At 41.2% G+C, this 21,690-nt stretch overlaps 1 protein-coding gene across 7 annotated transcripts in view; it reads left to right on the top strand.

Moving 5' to 3' along the window:
- The window catches only part of PRTFDC1 (phosphoribosyl transferase domain containing 1), a 136,278-nt gene that overhangs the window by 80,838 nt on the left and 33,750 nt on the right, over positions 1 to 21,690 (top strand). For 6 of the 7 annotated variants that reach the window (XR_006336942.1, XM_043883329.1, XM_043883331.1 and 3 more), the window contains exons 5-9: positions 7,555 to 7,572; positions 8,943 to 9,025; positions 9,510 to 9,556; positions 13,392 to 13,468; positions 18,479 to 18,556. Coding sequence is in view for 6 of the 7 variants with exons in the window: in XM_043883329.1 (XP_043739264.1) it covers positions 7,555 to 7,572; positions 8,943 to 9,025; positions 9,510 to 9,556; positions 13,392 to 13,468; positions 18,479 to 18,556 (303 nt within the window). In the remaining variant the exon portion in view is untranslated. Of the gene's footprint in view, positions 1 to 7,554; positions 7,573 to 8,942; positions 9,026 to 9,509; positions 9,557 to 13,391; positions 13,469 to 15,966; positions 17,255 to 18,478; positions 18,557 to 21,690 lie in introns of those variants that run through there. The other variant, XM_043883334.1, reaches the window with a different exon arrangement.

The raw sequence follows: 21,690 nt of genomic DNA, 5'->3' as shown, positions 1-21,690 counted from the left end.
TAGTACAGAAGAGGGAGAGAGAATAGCATGTGGAATCGGGGAGGAAGAGGAGAAAACAGCAGAGCCAGAGAACAGGAGTGGCCCCGTGTGACTGAAGGAAATTCATCAAAAAATAGCAAAGTAATAATTTAAAAAACTGAAATTGGATTTGGTTTATAGAATATATCGGGGACTTCCTTGGCAGTCCAGCGGTTAAGACACCTCACTTTCACTACAAGGGATGTGGGTTTGATCCCTGGTTGGGAACTGAGATCCCACGTGCCACACGGTGTAGCTAAAAAAAGGAAAAAGCCAAAAAAAAAAAAAAAAGACTGTTGAATAACAAGTGTAACTTGCTCAGAAAAGCAAAGGGGAGCCCCAAAATTTGTTGAGCTGAGGTGACATCAAGAAGCTGTGTTTTAGGGAAATGCACCTGACCAGCAGACAGAGTTACCTGAAAGAAGAGAGAGGCTCCAGGTAGAGAAACCAGTGGGGAGATGGTGTGGTTTGAGCACTTGAACTTCAGGAAGTGAAGTGGAGTGAAACAGAAGGGATAACCCTCTCCGAAGGAGCAGGATGACGTCAGTGGTTCCTAAAGAAGGAAAGGTTAGAAAATCACCTGTGTAATTTCCCATGCGTTAGAAACCGAATAGGTTTACTGTGTCATTTAAGTCCTCTGTAGATGCCCAAGTTAAAATACTTAGGAAAGGGAGACTCCAGACAGCCCACACGCTCCTTTCTGTTTCCAGGCTTCTTTTATTACCTCTTCTGCCTGCGTCCCTTCCTTCCTTCCTTCCTTCCTCTCTCTCTCTCTCTCTCTCTATCTCCATCCTTCCTTCTTTCCCTCCTTCCTTCCTTGCCTCTTTCTTTCTTAAAAGCAAAAGGAAGAAAGCTCCCCAGAAAGGCTGGCTGAATCATGGTTCTAAATAGGTCATGGCTGCTGAATAAAGAGAGCCCGCAATGATTCATTTCAATGGCTCCTTCAGCTCACAGCGTTAAAAGCGTCTCGTTCGGGGTGTTTAAGCTGCCTGCACAACGCGCTCTTTGGCTGATTTTTCTTTTCAAAGTTGGTTTAATCCTAGCACTTCATAAAATGTGTGTATCCTTTAAAGCAAGGCGATTTTATTCATGTTCAAGAGAAATCTCTGAAAGGGCGGAATAAAACCCAAACGCACAGAAACAGGCCCAAATCCGGCAATGGGCAAACATAGATGTGCAGGTTAAGTGCGAGATTTCAGGAGACCTACCACTGCACCTCCCCTGCCTCCGCCACCTCAAATAAGTTTCTAATCAAATGCCAGAAATGAAGCATCAGAACCTGTCAAAATTTCCTCCTTGCCTGCCTGAACTGTTTAAATCATTCCTTTCTATTGCATTTGACTAGGCTGAGAACAGTCGTGGAAATGCCCAGTGACTGATGATTCTGGCAGTTTTGTGAATTATCACATAAAATGAAATGCTGGACTGCATGCCTTTCTCCGTGGGGTTTATAGTCACACTCCCACGCAGGCTCAGCACCCATGCTCAGCTCAGCATCACTCCTGCCATCGTCCCTCAGCGGGGTGCAGCCACAGCCACCAAAATACATTGCTGCAGATTAGACTGGTGTGCTGGTCGCTTTACATTTTAAAAGACTAAAAGGAATAACCTATTTAAGAAAACCATTCTGATTTTCATCAGTCTGTCCGTCCTTTTCTTTTTCTCTTTCTTCCTTCCTTGCTTTTTCTTTAGGAAACCCAATGGGATGAGCTTCCATCAGGATCATGAAATAGCAGAGATAGGACATGCCGTGGAGGTTCCCCATAGAATTCTTGCCTGGAGCTCCCAGGCTGCAGATTTCATTGGCTTTCTGGGAGGAAATGAGCTAGGTGTGATGAGATGACTACGACAGTAACTGGCGAGCATCTCAGATTCAGTGATGGGAGACAGCAGATTGGAAGTGTTTAAAGAGGCACAGTGTGTTCTAGAAAAAAAATTCCCAAGGCAGCCCACTCAAGAAAATGGGAATTTTAGAAGATTTCTTAATGCAAAATTAAAAGCAAAAGACATGTAATAATAGCTCAGTTAAGGAGGAACTGTACATCATTAAGTAGAAAGATAGAGGGGGGTATATGATGAGCTAGAGAAAGAAAGGAGGTCAGAATTGTTGAGTTGTTCCACAGGCATTTCCTAAGCACCTACTACATAACAGTTTCCATGTTATATACTGATGGTATAAAGGTGGGTTAGTCTTCCTCTCTTAGCTTGTGTCGCTAATCTTGGTCCACTAAAGTGTAAAGAGATGAGTTTTCTTAGATAGTATTGAAAAATGCTTCCATAGTTGGGGTAGTCACTTTCTCTCTACTCTTGGGCTACTTCTTACTTTGCAAGGCAGAGCCAGTCTTCCAAAGGTATTAAGGTCATTGCTCTTGTTCAAGGTAAGCTTTTCACACAACAGGCAGGCCACTAAAGATCCAGGAGTCAATTCATGTACCACTAATTAAAGGATTTGAAAACATAGCTTATGTTCTATAAAGGAAAATAAATATATATCTGATGGTTGCTCTGTAGAGCCAATAAAAAACTCTTAATTTTCTGCTTAATCTGTTTTCAATAGCAGATGGTTTTTCTATACTAGTATTCCCTTGCCCATCATTTTTGATCCTACTGAATAATTTTACTTTTTTAGTGATGTTCATAACCCAGGAAATTCTTTCTGTTGTTTTATCAACCTGTTTGCTTCTTGATCCTCCAAAAATCCTTTGAGAAAGACAATTAAACCATAACTAGTCAATGTTTTCCTCGTTATAATCCTTCTAAGAAAAAAGAGCTTAGAGTGGGACTTCCCTGGTGATCCAGCGGCAAAGACTCCATGCTCTCAATGTAGGGGGCCGAAGTTCAATCCCTGGTCAAGGAACTAGATCCCACATGCCCCAACTAAGAGTCTGCATGCCTTAACTAAAAAAAAAAAGAAGAAGAAGAAGATATACTGAAAACTGAAGATCCTGTATACCACAACTAAGAACCAGTGCAGCCAAATAAATATTTTAAAAAAGACGAGCTTCCTGGAGAAAAAAAAAAAGGCAGGAAACAGTAAGGGTTATTGCAGTATTATAAGACAATGGACTATGATAGGAAAAACAATTAAGAACTTCAAGAAAAGTAAACAAGCTCTAAAAAGAGATATAGTATACTACTTGACTTTTTAGTGGGAAAAAATGTAACCTGTATGAGAAGATACAGTCATAACAAGGTAACGTTGGGGCATGGGGGAAGGAAGTGAGATAGTGTGAAAGAATATAGTAAATAGATGATGTATAAAGTTGTGAGAATGAGAAATAGAAGTACAGAAAGAAAGACTCTTCTAAATTAAAGGACATTAAAGATCATTGCATGTTCTTAGACAAGCCAGTTACAACAAAAGCCATTTGAAATATATATATACTTGTGACCAACCTGGATAGCATATTAAAAAGCAGAGACATTACTTTGCCAACAAAGGCCCGTCTAGTCAAGGCTGTGGTTTTTCCAGTGGTCATGTATGGATGTGAGAGTTGGACTGTGAAGGGAGCTGAGTGCCGAAGAATTGATGCTTTTGAACTGTGGTGTTGGAGAAGACTCTTGAGAGTCCCTTGGACTGCAAGGAGATCCAACCAGTCCATCCTAGGGGAGATCAGTCCTGGGTGTTCATTGGAAGGACTGATGTTGAAGCTGAAACTCCAATACTTTGGCCACCTTATGCGAAGGGTTGACTCATTGGGAAAGACCCTGATACTGGGAGGGATTGGGGGCAGGAGGAGAAGGGGACGACAGAGGATGAGATGGCTGGATGGCATCACCAACTCGATGGACATGAGTTTGAGTAAACTCCGGGAGTTGGTGATAGACAGAGAGGCCTGGCGTGCTGCGATTCATGGGGTCGCAAGGAGTTGGACACGACTGAGCGACTGAACTGAACTGAACTGATGGCTGATTCATGTTGTTATACAGCAGAAACCAACACAATATGGTTAAGCAGTTATTCTCCAATTAAAAAAAAAAAAACATTTGAACAACTGGGGAAATTGTCCTGGGAAACCTAGTGAATGTGTACTAAGTTTATATGATATTAAGAAATTTGGGGAACTTCCCTTACAGTCAGTGGTTAAGACCCCAGCTGCCATTACAGGGGGCACGGGTTAGATCCCTGGTCGGGGAGCTAAGTTCCTGCATGCTGTCTGGTGCAACAAAAAAGTAAAAGAAAAAAGAAAAGAAATTATTGTCAAATACAGAAATGTGGTATACATACACAATGGAATTTTATTAAGCCATTAAAAAAAAAAAATCCAAGGAAATCCTGCCATTTTCAACAACATGAATGGACCTTGAAGGCATTATGCTAAGCAAAATAAGTCAGACAGAGAAAAACAAATTCTGTGTTGTCTTACCCATATGTGGAATCTAAAACATAATAAAACCAAACAGAAACCAAACTCACAGGAAAAAAGATCAGATTTGTGGTTACCAGAGGCAGGGAATGGGAGCTGGTCATAGGTACAAATTTTCAGCTATAATAAAAATAAATACAAAAAAAAAAAAAAAAAAAAAAAATAAATACTACAGATGTAATGTATAACATGATAACTAGTTAACACTATTGAGTAATATAGGTAAAAGTTATTAAAAGAGTGAACCCTAAGATATGGCAGAAACCAACACAATATTATAAAGCAGTTATACTCCAATTAAAAATAAATTGATAAATTAAAAAAAAGAGTAAACCCTAAGAATTCTTATCACAAAGAAAAAAAGTTTTTGCCCCTTTTGCTTTTTCTTTGTGTTGTATCTACATGAGAGGATAGATGCTGACTAAACATTGCAGTAATCATTTCACAGTATATCTAAGTCAGAGCATCATGCTGTACCCCTTAAACTAACATAGTAAAGTATGTCAGTTATATCTCTATAAAACTAGGAGAAAATGAAAAAAAATAAAGTGAAATGTATTGTCAGTTTTGTGTGTCGTCGTCGTTGTTAAGTTGTATCCGACTCTTTGTGACACCATGAACTGCAGCATGCCAGGCTTCCCTGTCCTTCTCTATCTCCCAGAGTTTGATCAAACTCATGCCCATTGAGTTGATGATACCATCCAACCAGTTCAACCCCTTTCTCCCCCTTATCCTCCTGCCTTCAATCTTTCCCAGCATTGGGGTCTTTTCCAGTGAGTTGGCTCTTTGCATCAGGTGGCCAAAGTATTGGAACTTCAACTTCAGCATCAATCCTTCTAAAGAATATACAGAGTTGATTTCCTTTAGGATTGACTAGTTTGATCTGCATGCTGTCCAAGGGACTTTCAAGAGTCTTCACCAGTACCACATTTCAAAGGCATCAATTCTTTGGCACTCAGCCTTCTTTATGGTCCAGCTCTCATATCCATACATGACTACTGGCAAAACCACTGTTTTTGTTAGATGAACTAATAGTTTTTGTTAGATGACCTAATATTTTGTATATGCATTGTATAAAATGCCATAACTTTAATATAAACATATAAGCATTTTGAAATACTTTTACCAGTTAGAAACACATCAATATCTAGAAAACTTTTAGGCTTTTCTATTTTATTTTAAACATGTGTATGCATTACCTTGATTTTAAAATGTGTTTAATTAATTTTGACACTATATCTCTGGATTTGTGTCTCTCCGAATTCTAATTCCCAGCTATCACTACATCTTGTAGTTGAAGCTAATCTCCTCAAGAATGACTCTTGTTTCGCAAGGCCCTGAACTTTCAAAAAACAGATTTAATTATGTTCAGTGCACTTCATTTAATTAGGCAAGAATGCAGCCTAACAGTTTTAAAAGGTTTTTCATTGTAAGATTGAAACAAAAAGAGATTGTGAACTAGGACGTTAAATTAACCAAGTATTCTTCCAGTGTTCTGGTTGGCTAATAGGCCTCAATCAAACTAAAAATGCACATCCTAACTAGTTGTGATGGATTGATGGTTAATAATATAGCAGACGCATTGAGGATACCAAGGGGACTTCTCCATCAGTGTGATCCATGGGATGTACTGTGGGTATGACCTATTTTTAAAACAGACAAAATAATCTTATATTTTAATGATAAAATTAAGATTCTTTCATGAATTTAATGAATAAAAATACTATACTTGAGAGAAAAACACTTCCAGAAAGATGTTCCACCTAAGAATGCAGTTGACACATAAGGTGGTATAGTATAGATTTAACAGAGTGGTTGGTTGGTTCACATTTTCATTATTTAGATCTCTTTTGCATGAGAGATAAGTAAGATAACCAAAGTGTATGGTTTGATAGAATTTTTAAAGTAGTGTATGAATCATAGGGATAAATGAAAAGTTATCTAAAGAAAGACATCATTACATTGAGGAGAATATCCAAACCTTTTTTTTTTTAACAGGAATAGCATGTTAACACAGAGGTATTTTAATTTGATGGGGCAATATTGACATGTGACTACAAATTCACTTATTGGTTAATTTTGTCATTAATAAGTGTAATTAGTTATTGTTCCTTCATTCACAAATAACTACTGAGCATCTGTTTGCAGTATTTGTGCTAGTGGCTGAGACTATGGAAGTAAGCAAGAGAACTGTGATTCCCTCCATTTCTTGCAGAGTTTATAGTCTAGTGGGGAGAGTAGGTATCATTCAAGAAGTTAAAATGAAACATGATCTGTGTTCCTAGGGGAGAAGCAGAGGGAAGCCTTGAAAGCACAGATTAAGGAGTGTAACTACATCACTAAAAATATAAACCAAGCACCTCCCCTTCCTTGGGGTTGAAAATCCAAGAGTAAATACCAGATCCCTGGTGATTGTGGTGGCTACCCTGGTGTAGGGGTTTCCCTGCTGTATATAGGATCCTTCTGCCCAGGGCTGTCTCCATTAACAATGCTGTTTATCTGGGAAGTTTGGTGAGCTTTGTATCCCAAAGGACTCAGGCAGGTCACTTGCCAGAATTATGGTGGTGGATGACATTATGGATAATTCTTCAGACAGGTAAAGGATCTAAAATCAGCCTGTTTCCCTGGTAGCTCAGCTGGTGAATCTGCCTGCAATGCAGGAGATCCTGGTTCGATTCCTGGATGGGGAAGATCCCCTGGAGAAGGGATAGGCTACCCACTCCAGTATTCTTGGGCTTCCCTGATGGCTCAGATGGTAAAGAATCTGCCTGCAATGAGGGAGACCTGGATTTGATCCCTGGGTTGGGAAGATCCCCTGGAGGAGGGCATGGCAACCCACTGCAGTATTTTTGCCTGGACAATCCCCATGAACAGAGGAGCCTGGTGGGCTACAGTCCATGAGGTCGCAAATAGTCGGACACGACTGAGTGACTAAGCACAGCTCAACACTAACCTGAATATAGACGCCAATATTGCAGCATCCATGATTCCAGAAAAACTGGAAAAGTAAATCTGGAAGTCCTGGATTGTCTCCAAGCATTTGAGTTAGATGGATGGTGGAGAACCAGCTAAGCTAACTGTGAAATTCTAACTCCAAGTAAAATATGTGTTTATCTTATGAGCCAGATTTGCATCATATTCTAAATAGTTTTTTTTTTTTTAATTTCAGAATGTCCTCATTGTTGAGGTAAGCTGACTTTTCTTTATCCATACTTGGAAGTTGAAAGACTCTAATGGTGAGTTTCGAAGTATAGAACTTGTTATCAAATTGACGAAAGATTTATTGAATTCCCACTGTGTGCAGACTTCTCCAAATTTACAGAATAGGAGTCAACTAGAATCTGGCTTCAAATAACTTAGAATGGAAGCTTTGCAATAATAGTTGTTTGGTATTTTATCCTTTTGTATCTAATGCCACTCATGTCTAAATTGGTTCTTAGATCTATTTGTGAATCAGACATTTTCAAAGAAGAGAAGACTAGCCCACAGAACCAATTTTTTTTAATAGGAAAACCAAGGTTAGACCTCTCCTCACCCTTAATTCCGTGTTCTTGCTAGTGACCTCTAATGACTGGAAACAAGTCTCCCTTCAGCATCTAAATCATAAATAGAATCAGTATAAAAATTTGCTATCCAGGGGAAAGCTATAATTTAATTCGTTTTTCTGTTTTTGTTTTTGTTTTTTTTTTAAAAAAAAGAAGAAAAGAAAAGAGAAAGAAACAACGGGTCCTTTAGCCCAGCAGGCCTGTCTTATCAGCTGGCGAAAATTCAGGGGAGCTGTTTTTGTCGCGCTTTTGTTCCAGCCGCCTGGGTGTGCCATATGTATGTGCCGTTCTGACTCAGACATAACCCTTGAAGTAGACCCTCCAGCGAAAGGCACTGCCCGACCCTGGCTAAATTCAGACCTGTTGTTTTGATAATCAGCTCCCAACAGCTGATTTCTGTCCCACGGACAATCAATTCTGCCTGCCCATTCTGCTCTAATTGCGCAGCAGCTCATCAGCCAGGGTGAGCCTGCTCACGGCAGCCTCGTGCCCTCAGAGCTCCCGGGCTGTCACCAGCTGCTATCCACGTACATCTCACTTCCCAGCCATCGACTCTCCTATTAAGTGGGGAGCACGTGAAGGGGGAGGGGAGCATTTATCTGTCCATTCAGCATATTCAGATGTGCATCCCATGTCCATGAAAATTCATGCGCCCCGTGTTGTGTTACATTACCTCCGGGCCGAATTTAGTCCTTGAATGCGCATGCACAAGTCCAAGTGCACTCGATAAAGAGCCCCACATGCTCTCCAAACGCTGAATGTAGCCTTTCGACACAGCTGAAGGATTCTAGGAGGAAACAGTCACCAACATATTCCCCCCAAACCCAGCTTTCAGAAAGATGCACCTGTCTAAAAAATATAACCAGCTCTGCCTCCTACTTGGACTCCTAATTTGATGGCAGTTCTAATTATGATACATTATTAATAAGGCCTAGACTCATCTGTCTGGATGAAAAGCCTTTTAATGCAGCCCAAAGGCATCTGGTTGAATTTGTCTGTCCTCTTTTCTAAGGATGTTGTTGGAACTGGGAGAACCATGAAAGCCTTGCTCAGTAGCATAGAGAAGTACAAGCCCAACATGATCAAGGTAGCCAGGTGAGTACTATGTTCACATCATCACTGCTTCTGTCTTTCCAAATCTGCCCAAGAGGGATGCTAACACAGGACGCTGGTTCCAAAGAATGCAGTCCTTTCCAAACCACTAACCCTTTGCCCGGGGGCATTAGGGTTTGACCACACTGAACAAACAGCCCATTTGACAACTAGCCTGAGAGAGAGGAAGGGGGAGAGGACATGCTTTGCTGTGTATCTGAGCCCCTTTCAGATGCCTCTGTTAGCTGTTTCCAGGAGCAGCTGGCTGAGCCCCAGTGCCCACGCCCCTGTCCCTCCCTTTTATCCAGAATCTCACTGATAAGGAGCCATAGGGAATTCGAGGGCTGTTCTCATGCCCCACATGCTTGAGGGGGAAAAAGAAAAAAGCACGTTTCAAATATATATTTTAATGATGTTCAATTCTATTTGTAATTCACAAACATTTTATCTGGATCACTAAAACATTTTTTTTTTCTTTTAATGGTAGTTTGTTGGTGAAGAGAACACCTAGAAGTGATGGCTTTAGACCTGACTGTAAGTGTTTGGCGGGGGGGCGGTGGGTTGTCGGTGGTTTATTGGCTAGTGGTGGTGTTTTGTGTTTAAGACTCTGTCATTTCCTAGTTGTCAGCATTCTATGTGAAACGGAAGCTATAAAAGATTTGATGATCCCATAAATGCTCTGTGTCTCCAGCAATAGAACCGTCTACAACCAGGGGTTTTCATTTTCTAATTACACCTTTCCCAGGAACTCTGTTGTGTACATTGGATGTTTTTATTTTTAGGTTTTTCTAAAATCTTTGCACCTTCACTCCTAAGAGCTCAGCTAAAATGGGGTTCGGGGGTTGGAGGGAGATGTGACCCCCCCCCACCCCTGGACTGACTTGGATGCACGGGATTCCTGCCTTGGCCTCTGTCCCCACCCGTCTATCCTCTCTGTGTCTCCATTGGACTCAGAGAAGCACTGGGAAGGTTGAGCGGTTCTACCATCTCCAGGAACTATGAGCAGAGAATGCACAGTGCTGACCTTCAGCAAGTTGGAATTTTAGCACACAAAGGGAAATCTGAGACTCTGCCCCACCACCTCCAAACACAAGTATAACCACACATAGAATTAGAGCAAATGTCTCTAGATACCATCTTCACACTTCAGTTCAGACATGTGTTCTCAAGGAGTTTTCTCATCTAAAGCAGTTTCCTCCATCCTCCCCAGGATACGAATAGTTGTAATGCCAGAAACGATAAACAAGCTGCTTGATTATTTATTATTCTAACACTAGAGGCGATTTTTTTTTCACTTGCATGGGCAGACTTCAGCTGGATTTTTATAACTTACATTTGCACTCAAACCTCTGGGATAATTTGGCTACAGTTCTCATCAGCAAGCTGAACAAACATTAGCTTGAGAAGCATGCTATGGATGGGTAATGTGCCAATGACATTGAACCAGTGATTCTTTATTCTGAAAACAAGTTGCATTCCTGGGTGGATGTCTTAAATCTAGACAATGTTAGCTCTGGCCAAATAGACCCAATAACATGTTCCTGTCTAGTTATTGGTTTGGGGAATATAATCTGAATATAGTTAGGGTCGGACAAGGTTAATAAACAGAAATCTTCTAAGGAAATAATCTAAAATACTATATAGAGAAAATTTCAACTGAAGTTGAAGGACTAGACATATCCAGCTAGTTACAAATTTCTTGTGTCACAGCAACAGTATTAATAAAATAATAGCACTAGTAAGAGAATATTTTTTTTATTTTTTTAAATTAAAAAATCAAAGTGTAATTGATTTACAATGTCATGTTAATTTCCTGGTGTGCAGCACAGTGCTTCAGTTATACATATATATTTGGATACATGCATGCATGCTCAGTCATGTCCAGCTCTTTGCCACCCCATGGACTGTAGACCACGAAGCTCCTCTGTCCATGGGAGGCTCCTCTGTCTATGGGAGTTCCCAGGCAAGAATACTGGAGTGGGTTGCCATTTCCTACTCCAGGAAATCTTCCAGACTCAGGGATCGAACCCACCTCTCCTGTGTTAACAAGCGGATTCTACCACTGAGCTACCTGGGAAGCCCATTTGTACACATATATATTCTGTTGTAGATTCTTGTCCCTTATAGCTTGTTACAAAATAATGAGCATAGTTCCCTGTGCTATACAGTAGGTCCTTATATATGGAATCTAAAAAATAAGTTGCAGATGAATTTATTTACACAATGGAAGAAGACTGATAGACATTGAAATTTTGGTGTGTCTGACTCTGTTTTAAGAGCTACAAAGAGATGAACCTGGTTAATCCTCACAGCTTTCCTCTAAAGTAGGTGCTATTGCTGTGCCCATTTTACAGATGATGAAACTGCACACAGTCAAGTTAAAGAGCTTGCTGGGCCACAAAGCTGTAAGCATACAGTCACTGTTGAGCCCAGGCAATCTGATTACTATCATGGCTGTTACTCTTGCGCTCCATCTGTAAGTAGCATCTGCAACTGCAAATAGAAGGGTAGGAACTGCACTCACTTACCGGCTGGAGACCAGTCAGCTCTTTCCTGGCTGTTCTCCTGACATGCTGGTCCAAGGTTCTTTTTACTGCATGACAGCTTTGAAGGTTTGACCTTTTGAACCGACTTTTCCCCAGTCTGAGTTGCCCATGCCCATTGTAGAGATTGCATTACTCACTGTAAAGTCATCATTATCTTAACAACCAGGGGTTCCTGGGAATTGCTAATATTCTTTTAGCTAACTCAGAATCTTTGTTTTTTTGTCTTTCTTCCCGGATTTCTGAGGCTTTGTACTTTTTGGTCCTTTTTCATAGTTGACTTTTTCCTCTATGCTCAATGACACTTGTATCTTCTGACACCTTTTCTTCTGCTCTGCTTCTCCTCTTTGATTATTTTTCTCAAGAAACCTACAGTTTGGAGGGATCAAACGGGCTTTCTAACAGTGACACACAGTGCAATCCTTAGAAAAACAAGTCCCTCCCCTCTAGCACTTTCTGCGGGCAGGAACCAGTTGGTTTCTCCATGTGAAAGCATCCTTGATCAGAAGGACCAATGAGGAGGTGAGTAGTCAACCACGGCGGTAACTTTCTCTGTGCTGTAAGTCCACTGGCTATGCCAAAGTACTGTTTTGTAAAAATAAGCAAGTACATCTCTCATTTGGAATACTGTAATAAACTAACAGAAGATTCCCCAACGTTGGAAAGAATTTGAAAAATCATTGGGCTATAGGCACATTTATTCAGTTTTAAAACCTGAGGAAGAAGAGCTATTTCATGCTCCTTAAGAATCCTTTTCAAGGACTTCCCTCATGGTCTAGTGATTAGGACTTTGCCAGGGTAGATCCCAGGGTGGGAATCTGAGATCCCACATGCCTCACGGGCGAAAAACCAAAACATAAAACAGAAGCAATACTGAAACAAAGTCAATAAAGACTTTTAAAATGGTCCACATTAAAAAATCTTTTAAAAAATTCCTTTTCAATAAAAATCATCTTTCAATATATTCATTTTTTTACTTAACCTGAGTACCTTAATGGGCTGTGGCTCAGTGGAAAAGAATCTTCCTGCAAATGCAGGGGATATGGGTTCGATCCCTGGCTTGGGAAGATCCCCTGGAGAAGGAAATGGCAAACCCACTCCAGTATTCTTGCCTGGAAAATTCCATGGACAGAGGAGCCTGGCAGGCTACAGTGCACGGGATCCCAAGGAATCGGATACACCTGAGCGACTGAGCACACATGCACACTCTCATCCTGACCTCAGTGGAGACAGAGTTAATTGCTGTCATCTGCATTGTGGAGTCAAAGGCTAGCATTCGAGTAACCCTTAGCCTTGTCTTCCTCAAGCTGAAGAGTCCCATCTCCTTTCACCTTGTCTCTCAGGTTTTGTTTTCTAGCCCTTTATCCAGCCGAGGACAGTGAGTTCAGTGGGAGGATGGCTTCCTATTCACATATTATAGCATTGGGATACCTTCTGATTGAACTGCGCTTCATGCTTTTTGCAGTGTTTCCTTTGGCATGATATCATTGGATACTGCTTGCTTTGAAAAAACAGCACTATATGCCTGACTCAGACATACTCTTGTTATCCGTGGGGCTTCCTGACCCCTTTCTCAGCTTTGTCTACAAGGACTGCAGTCATTTTTCACTGTCTGTTTATTGGTTTGTCCTGTCTCCTTGAGTAGTCACTCTGGCCCGGGTCCTACTGGGTTCCTCTTATGCGTCGTTTGCCACTTTTCTCACTTCTTTCTGCCTAATGGAAGGTCCTCACATGTTAAGTGCCAACAGCAGCTTATGGTGGCTTTATATTTATGTTATTTAAATTGTGTTCTTTTTTTTTTTTTTTCCCTCCCTCTCTCTGTTCAGATGCTGGATTTGAGATTCCAAACTTATTTGTGGTGGGTTATGCCTTAGATTACAATGAATACTTCAGAGATCTAAATGTAAGTCTTGCATGCAAATGCCTAGCCCCGTTTTCACAAGAACATTGCAATGATACCAATTTAACAGATTTTTAAAATAGCCACAATGATGACTGACATTTATTGAGTGTCTTCTGTGTTAGGATTGTTTTGGGCACTTGGCATTCTTAGTCTCAGTGAATTCCCACCACTGCCCAGCAAGGTTGGTATTAGGATGATGGAAGCAGTTATGATTGTCTCTATTTTGTACGAAGGAAATAAGCAGAAAGACAGCTTGCTGCTGAGTTTTCTCCATCGTCATCAACTGTGTCTCCATCAACCATACTAACAGTCAATACTCAATAAACTGTTTAGTGTCAGTGCTTGAGATCTAGAAGTTTCCAATTACAGTGGCTTGTAGCTCATAACTCTTTCCCCTTGGGAGAAATGGCTATAGACATGGACCTTCAGGTGTGTGACCCTGACCACTGCTGAATGATCTGGAGGTAAAACACCAAACCCAAAGTGGACCAGTCTGTCTCTCTCCCCTGGGATTTAGAAACTTAAACCAAGAGCCACAAAGACCAAGAGGTTCGGGGTTTAGGCCTGGGCTGCTTTCTGGAGCCTGTTTCTGGCTTCCACTTGGTGCACTACTCTGCTCTTCCTCTGCCTTTGCCAGCTACCCGTCTCCTACCAGTGACAGCCCCCCGCACCCCCCACCGCTTTGCTTACATTAACCCAACGCCACTTCTGTTGCTTGCCATCAAAATACTTCTGACACATTTCTGGCTACCCAAAAAGGATCAAAGGAGAGTCGGTGTTTGTGTTTACTACAACTGCTTCTCTCTGCACTGTAGAAGCTGTAACTTTACCAGTAGGACACGTCTATCTCCACCGCTACCTATATTCCACAACCCTCAGCGTATATCTTGTTGTTTCAGACCTACAAAGCCAGATTCAGAAAAGAGCTCAAAACTCAAACAGTGAAGAAATTTTTGTCTTAGTGTAATGGTCTCTTTAGATTTTACAGATACCTACATGTGTACATATATATGTGCATGTGTATGTGCATATACATAATATGTATGTATTATGTATGTGCATAATACATACACATATAAATACATACACATATAAATAAATACATACTGGGTTGGCCAAAAAGTTGGTTCATCTTTTTCCATAAGGTGGCCCTAGTAGCGCTTGATTGTCTTCATTCAAAGCAATTTTATTAGATTTTATTGTGACAGCTGTCATATCAGTGTGCATCTTTTTCTAAAAAAATCAAAATTAGTGAATTTTTGTGTAGCCATTTTAATATTGAAGATGGAAGAAAAAAGCAACATTGTCGACATATTATGTTTTATTACTTCAAGAAAGGTAAAGACACAACCGAAATGCAAAAAAAGACTTGTGCAGTGTATGGAGAAGGTACTGTGGCTGATGATATGTGTCTAGCGCAGTTTGCAAAGTTTCGTGCTAGAGATTTCTTGCTGGACAATGCTCCATGGTCGGGTAGACCAGTTGAAGTTGATAGATATCAAATCAAGACATTAATTGAGAATAATCAATGTTATACCATGTGGGAGATAGCCAACATACTCAAAATATCCAAATCAAGTGTTGAAAACCATTTGTACCAGCTTGGTTATGCTAATCACTTTGGTGTTTGGGTTCCACATAAGTTTATAGCAAAACAAAAAACCTTCTTGACCATATGTGCACATGTGATTCTCTTTTGAAACATAATGAAAACATTGTCTTTAAAACAAATTGTGATGGGTGATGAAAAGTGGATACTGTACAATAAAGTGGAATGGAAGTGATTTTGGGGCAACCAAAGTGAATCATCACCAACCACACCAAATGCCAGTCTTCACCCAAAGAAGGTGATGTTCTGTATATGGTGGGATTGGCAGGGAATCCTCTATTATGAGCTTTTTCTGGAAAACCAAACGATTCATTCCAACAAGTACTGCACCCGGTTAGACCAACTAAAAGCAGCTCGCAAACAGAAAATGCATAATCTTCCATCAGGATAACGCAAGAGCGCATGTTTCTTTGATGACCAGGCAAAAGCTGTTACAGCTTAGCTGGGAAGTTCCGATTCATCCACTGTATTCACCAGACATTGCATCTTCGGATGCCCATTTATTTTGGTCTTTACAAAATTCTCTTCATGGAAAAATAAAATTACAATTCCTTGGAAGGCTGTAAAAGGCACCTGCAACAGTCCTTTGCTCAGAAAGATGAAAAGTTTTGGGAAGACGGAGTTATGAAGGTGCCTGAAAATGGCAGAAAGTAGTGGAACAAAACAGCAAATATGTTGTTCAATAAAGTTCTTGGTGAAAACGAAAACTGTATCTTTAATTTTTACTTGAAAACCAAAGAAAAAAAAACCAAAGGAACTTTTTGGCCAGCCCAGTTCATATGTATTTAAATGAAGAGTAACAAAGTAGGAGATGATATTACTGCATCCCATTTTCTGCACTTCTTATTTTGTTAAGAGGCTGATGCATTTAAATCCTTTATTGTTTCAGCACATATGTGTGATCAATGAACACGGCAAAGAAAAATATCGAGTCTAAAGAAGTAAAATTTTACCATCGCCTCTCCAGATAACATCCTACTTACGACTACACTCAGGAAGCCAGCTTGTAAAATTTGTCTCCCAGGCATCTTCACTCAGCAGGACTTAAAATGGAAAAAAAAATTTTTTTTAATGAATGAGCTTTCTTTCCTGAGATTATAACATAACATAAAGAGTCCCAAAGGTTTTTAAGGAAAAGAAAGCAGTGCTTTTATTTGACTTGTTCCAAATTAAACACTCCACCTTATGACTCACAAGTTCAGTCTACCTTCACACCCCTGAGAAACTCCTTCTTTTGTTTTGATAAAGTCATTATGGTTGATTACTATACCCGCACCTACTTACTCAAATGTTTTTCAGTTAATTTTTTTGTTGTTGTTGTTAGTACTTCACTGTGGTGATATTTCACAGTCTTAAAACCTGGAAGCCTTTTCAGTGAACCTCTGAGCCCATATACTAGAAATGCAACTGGATTCCATACTAATAAAGGAGGAAAAGGACAATTTAATATAAATTTCAGTTTGCACACTTCTGACAGGCCATTATTATCTGCTTTGACAAAGCCTCTCTGAACAGCAGTGTTCGGTGCATCTTAATGATGTTATGAAATGGGCCTTTGCCCAGTGCTCTTGATTGGAGCTTCCGGTATGTGATAACGGTATGTCATGTATGCTTGGATTTACTCAACTGTGTTTAATACTCTGAATTTTAAATAGAAAAAACACAATGGCAGCAAGGACCCTGGTCTCTCAGCACCACTTGTTTATTCGTTTGAGACTTGAGCAAATAGCAAAATTGTGGGGGGAGGGGAAGGTGTTTTCAGTGCTTGAAACTGGGCAAGTATAAATTGTTCTTGTATTTCCGTCAGAGGGCCAGACACTATTATGTATTATCCTAAAGAAGAATACAGAGGCTGAATAATTTTTTTAAGTGGCCTTATGAGACTGATCACATAACCCAGCGCGCTACAGAAAACTAGGATACTTAAAAGTTTTTTCTGAATAACATTTTTTTTCCATTTCCACTGTTTTATGGGAGGTTTTCTAATTTATGGGGATTTTAATTGAAAATAAACTTGAGTGCCAATAGAGCTGTTTTTTCCTCACTTCCTAAAAAGAGCAAATGCAAAATAAATAACTAAGCAGCCTTTGTTTGGTTCTGAACTGTATGTGGTGTATTGTTATCGAGTTCCAGCTTCCTTTAAAGTAATAAAGAATAAGAAAACTTGTTATGTCTCATAACTGCTTACTGTTTTTCTTCCTCCTTCGTATCTTTTATATACTTGTAGCCAATAAACTGTGTGTGAGCCAGTAGCTTAAATATACGGCTGCATACGTCTTCCCTGTGGCTTTATTTTTGTTAACCTGGAAAAAATCCAGTATATGCACCAATATAAGCAAACGATTAAGCCAGGCTTGATCTGCTGCTTTTTTTTCTCTCTCTCTTAAGCTTGTTTGTAAGAACAAGGAATTTGAGTTGTAGAAAGAAGATTTTCCTGCATATCTTTGTTCCAGTCAGAGAAGAAAATAAACCACACCCAGTTATCCCAAGGGGCCAGCAGGCAGAGGGAATTCTTTCTAGCTTTGTTCTACAGAAGAATCAGTATCCAAGTTATAGGTTGAAAATTTAATCTAACTGGCCAGTTTCTTGAACTATCAACATAAATCTTCTAAATACAATTTCCCACTATGCCACATTTATATCAGAGGACCTAGAAAAATCTAAAGACATTTGATTTTAAATATAAAATTATCCAGAAAGTATGTATGATTGAAAGATTTTCTTGAAAATGTTCTATTTTAGTAACCATCAGTATCATTTTTGAGGACTGTAGGTTTATTCAGATTAGAAAGGAAATAGATCTACTTCACAAGATTTTGAGAAGGAATTATGAGAGTTAATACTGAAGAAGAAAAATCCATTAAACACACAAGAAAGGTAATCATTCCTGAAATGTTTTCTAGTCAGACAACATTTTGACAGTGATATCCAAGAACATAATCTTGGGAAGAATATTATTTCCTTTTCTCTTGAAAACTCTAATCTGTTTAGTACCACTGAGTTTATTCAACCTAGACCAAAAATGTAAAAGCATATCATCTGGTTAACAGCCAATGCATTTATTAATTTAGTGTCCCAAAGCTGAGTAATAAGGGGGGAAAAGTGTGTGGCATGTTTCCCTGGAAAAATTTGCATTTGGTTACAATCAATATACTTACTAATACTTTGGGATCTTTCAAACAGTTCAGAACCCCTCGTTATAAACTGGCCCTTATTGGACTGGAACATTTCGCATATTGAACCAGGTATCCCCAAGCTGAACTGTGTGAGGGTCAGGTCCTAATGTGTCTTTTTGGGTTTTCTTAATTTATTTTTTTTATTGAGGGATAATTGCTTTACAGAATTTTGTTGTTTTTAACCTTTGGATATCTTTGAGTATCACTTGTTTTGCTGTGTCTCAGGCCTGCGGAGACTATGAACACAGCCACCTCCCCAGCCTCCTGTGCCATGAACTTGGATCGGCCCAGCGGACACAGAAGGTAACCCACCCCACTTCTGAAGACCTGCTGTCATGGAAATATCACCCCATTTTTGTAATCGAGTTGCTATGTTCTAGGAAATTGAAACCCTAAACCACACCCTCCACCCAGATGTCTGGCTAATTTGGGCAAAAAATAGCATTTGGGAGTTTTACTTACTTTACCATCATAAAGTTCCTTTGGGTCCCCTGATGACATCTGAGGCCTGGTGGGCCAGCGAGCTTTGCGAAGGGAAAAGAGGATCACAGGAGGGACTCTGGGAGTTGATGCTGGGAGGTGTACAGAGTAAGGAAGGAGGACGCGCTAGGGAGGGCTGCGTGGTCCGCGGCCCCAGTCATGCCCCGTGAGTGGATCTGAACGCTGTGGAGCAGAGAAAGACGCCCTCAGGAAGAGCTGTTTTCCTAGCAGTCTTCATGCTACACAGTGGAGCAGGCGGGTGGGTCCCTGCATTTCACCGAGGATCCTGGTGCAGCCTTGCCACGGGGAGGAGTCCTAGGAAGACATCTCCCTTTGAAGACCCCAAGGATTTTGCTCTTGGGATGGGAAGAGTTGGGGGAGTTCTTGAGCTGGGAAGGGAGTTCACATCCAGGGTGCTTCATGAGATGTCCCCTCAAGAGACTTCATGGGCCACAGGTGTCCACAGGGGGCCAGAGCACCCCGTGAGCTGAGTGTTGGTGACCATGTGTGAGGAAGCTCCGGGTGCCCCAGAAACAGCAATCACCTGAGTCACGCTGTTCCATGATGCTGGTGCCCTGGGTGAGGGTGGCTGGCCCTGGGCCGGGGGGTGGGGGGAGGGGGGGCTGAAATCCACCCACATTCCACTTGTCCAGCCTCTGTCTGGGTCAGGCTTCAGGTAAGGGTGTCTTAAAGGGGTATCTTTTACTAGTCTACCAGAAGAGTGCATTTTTTGTTTGTTTGTTTTAGCAATTTCTCATCTAGGAGTGCTGAGTGCTGGGCTTGGTTGCTCAGTCGTTTCTGACTCTTTGCAACCCAAAGGGCTGTAGCCTACCAGGCTGTTCTGTCCATTCCCAGAAGAATCCCATCTCTTCTGGGATTCACCAGGCAAGAATACTGGAGTGGGTTGCCATGCCCTCCAGGGGATCTTCCCAACCCAGGGATCGAGCCTAGGTCTCCTGTATTGTGGCGGATTCTTTACTGTCTGAGCCACCCGGGAAGCCCAGGAATACTGGAGTGGGTAACCTATCCCTTCTCCAGAGGATCTTCCTGATCCACGAATTGAACTGGGGTCTCCTGCGTTGCAGGTGGATTCTTTACCAGCCGAGCTACCAGGGAAGCCTGAGGTGGCTTTTTCTGCCAGAGTGAGATTTACTTAGAAACAGGTAGGGAAAAAGACAGGGTGGGTGCTGGAGCACCGCATTTTCCAAGTGAGAGGAATAAGCCTGAACTAATGGTACGGTGACCTCATCCATATCCAGATCCTAGTGGGTGTGGACTAGTGAGTAAGCTATGAGTAAGGATGGTGAAGTGTAGGCAACTTGTTCAAGAAATCTGGCTCTGAAGAGACACCATAACTACAAGGCTTTTGAAAAGTGGAACAGGCTTGTGGATCCCTAGGGGTACAGTGGATAAGAATCCTCCTGCCAGTGCAGGGGACACCAGTTGGATCCCTGGTCCGGGAAGATCCCACATGCCACAGAGCAGCTAAGCCTGTCCAGTGCAGTGGTTAAGACTTCTCACTTCTGCCCCAGCCACTGAAGCCTGAGCCCTGGAGCCAATGCTCTGCAACAGGAGAAGCATTGCAATGAAAAGCCCTCAAACCACAACTAGAGAGTAGCCCTCGCTTGCTGCCACTAGAGAAAGTCCACTCACAGCAACAAAGACCCAGCAGAGCCACACACACACACAAGATGGAAGAGGCTTGTGTATCTTTATTTGCTATAGAGAACAAAAAAATCAAGCAAAATAGTAGAGTGTATTCATTATCGACAGCTGTATAACAAATCACCCCAAAACTGAGTGGCTTAAACCAACAATAATTATTTCTCTTGCATGCTTCCAAGAGCTAGGAGTGTGGAGAGAGCCCAGTAGGGATGGCTCGTTTCTGCTTCATGATGATGGTTGCTTCTGCAAGAAGATGCAAAGGCTGAGGGCTAACCTATCCAGTGTGGCAGCCATTAGCCATGTGCAGTTACTTGAATTTAAATGAACTGAAGTTAAAATTTACTTTTCATTCACACTAACTACATTGTAGTTGCTCCATGGCCTCATATGGTAGTAAGCACAAACAGAAAATATCCATAATGCAGAAAGTTCTATGGGTAGCTGTGATCTGAAGGCCTGTCTGGTGGTTGATGTTGGCCTTTAGCCTGAACCTCAGCTAAGGCTGGAATTCTGTGTGGTGTCTCCATGTGGTTTGGACTTCCTCACAACATGGCGGCTGGGTTCCCTAGGCGAGTACAGAGACAGAAGCAGGTGGATGCTGTATCACTGCTTATGCGACAGGCTCGCTACTATCACATTCTGTGAGTCAAAGCAGATACAGGGATTTTCCTGCATTCAAGGGGAGGGAACACAGATTGCCACCACTCGGGACAAATAGCAAGATTTCCTGCCTTTACTGCAGGAGTTCCAGGTTTGATCCCTGTTGGGGGTACTAAGATCTCTCAAGCCATGAGATATGGCCAAATAAATAAATAAAATGTGATTTCTTTCTTTAAAAAAAGAAAATAGCAACATCATATTGTAAGAAAATCAACTGAGGGACTTCCCTGGCCAGTCCAGTGGTTAAGACTCCTCACTTCTGATGCAGGAGGCGTATGTTCGATCCCTGGTCCGGGAACTAGATCCCCATGCCACATGGTGCTGCCAAAAAAAGAGAAAATCAAGTGAGATGGCATATATATTGCTGTGGCCATTTTCAGAAACCAGAAGATGAGATCTGCCACAGAAAGATGATGTGCCCCTCATTTCCCTACTAATAAGATTAGTGAAGGAATTGACTATTCATTCGTCATAATGCATAATTGAATGTATGCCTGCTTGCACAGATTATTAAAGATTACAAAATGCTAGCTAGCCACATGGGAAAATACGAGATGATGAACAGCAGGCAGTAGCATACCTTGATTACAGAGACAGAAATACATGTCTTCCCACTGACAGTATCTGGAATA

The sequence above is a fragment of the Cervus elaphus genome, chromosome 23 (assembly GCF_910594005.1).
Source record: "Cervus elaphus chromosome 23, mCerEla1.1, whole genome shotgun sequence".
NCBI classification, from domain to species: domain Eukaryota; kingdom Metazoa; phylum Chordata; class Mammalia; order Artiodactyla; family Cervidae; genus Cervus; species Cervus elaphus.
The sequence above is the reverse complement of the archived record's forward strand: the minus strand, read 5'-3'. Positions and strand labels throughout refer to the sequence as shown.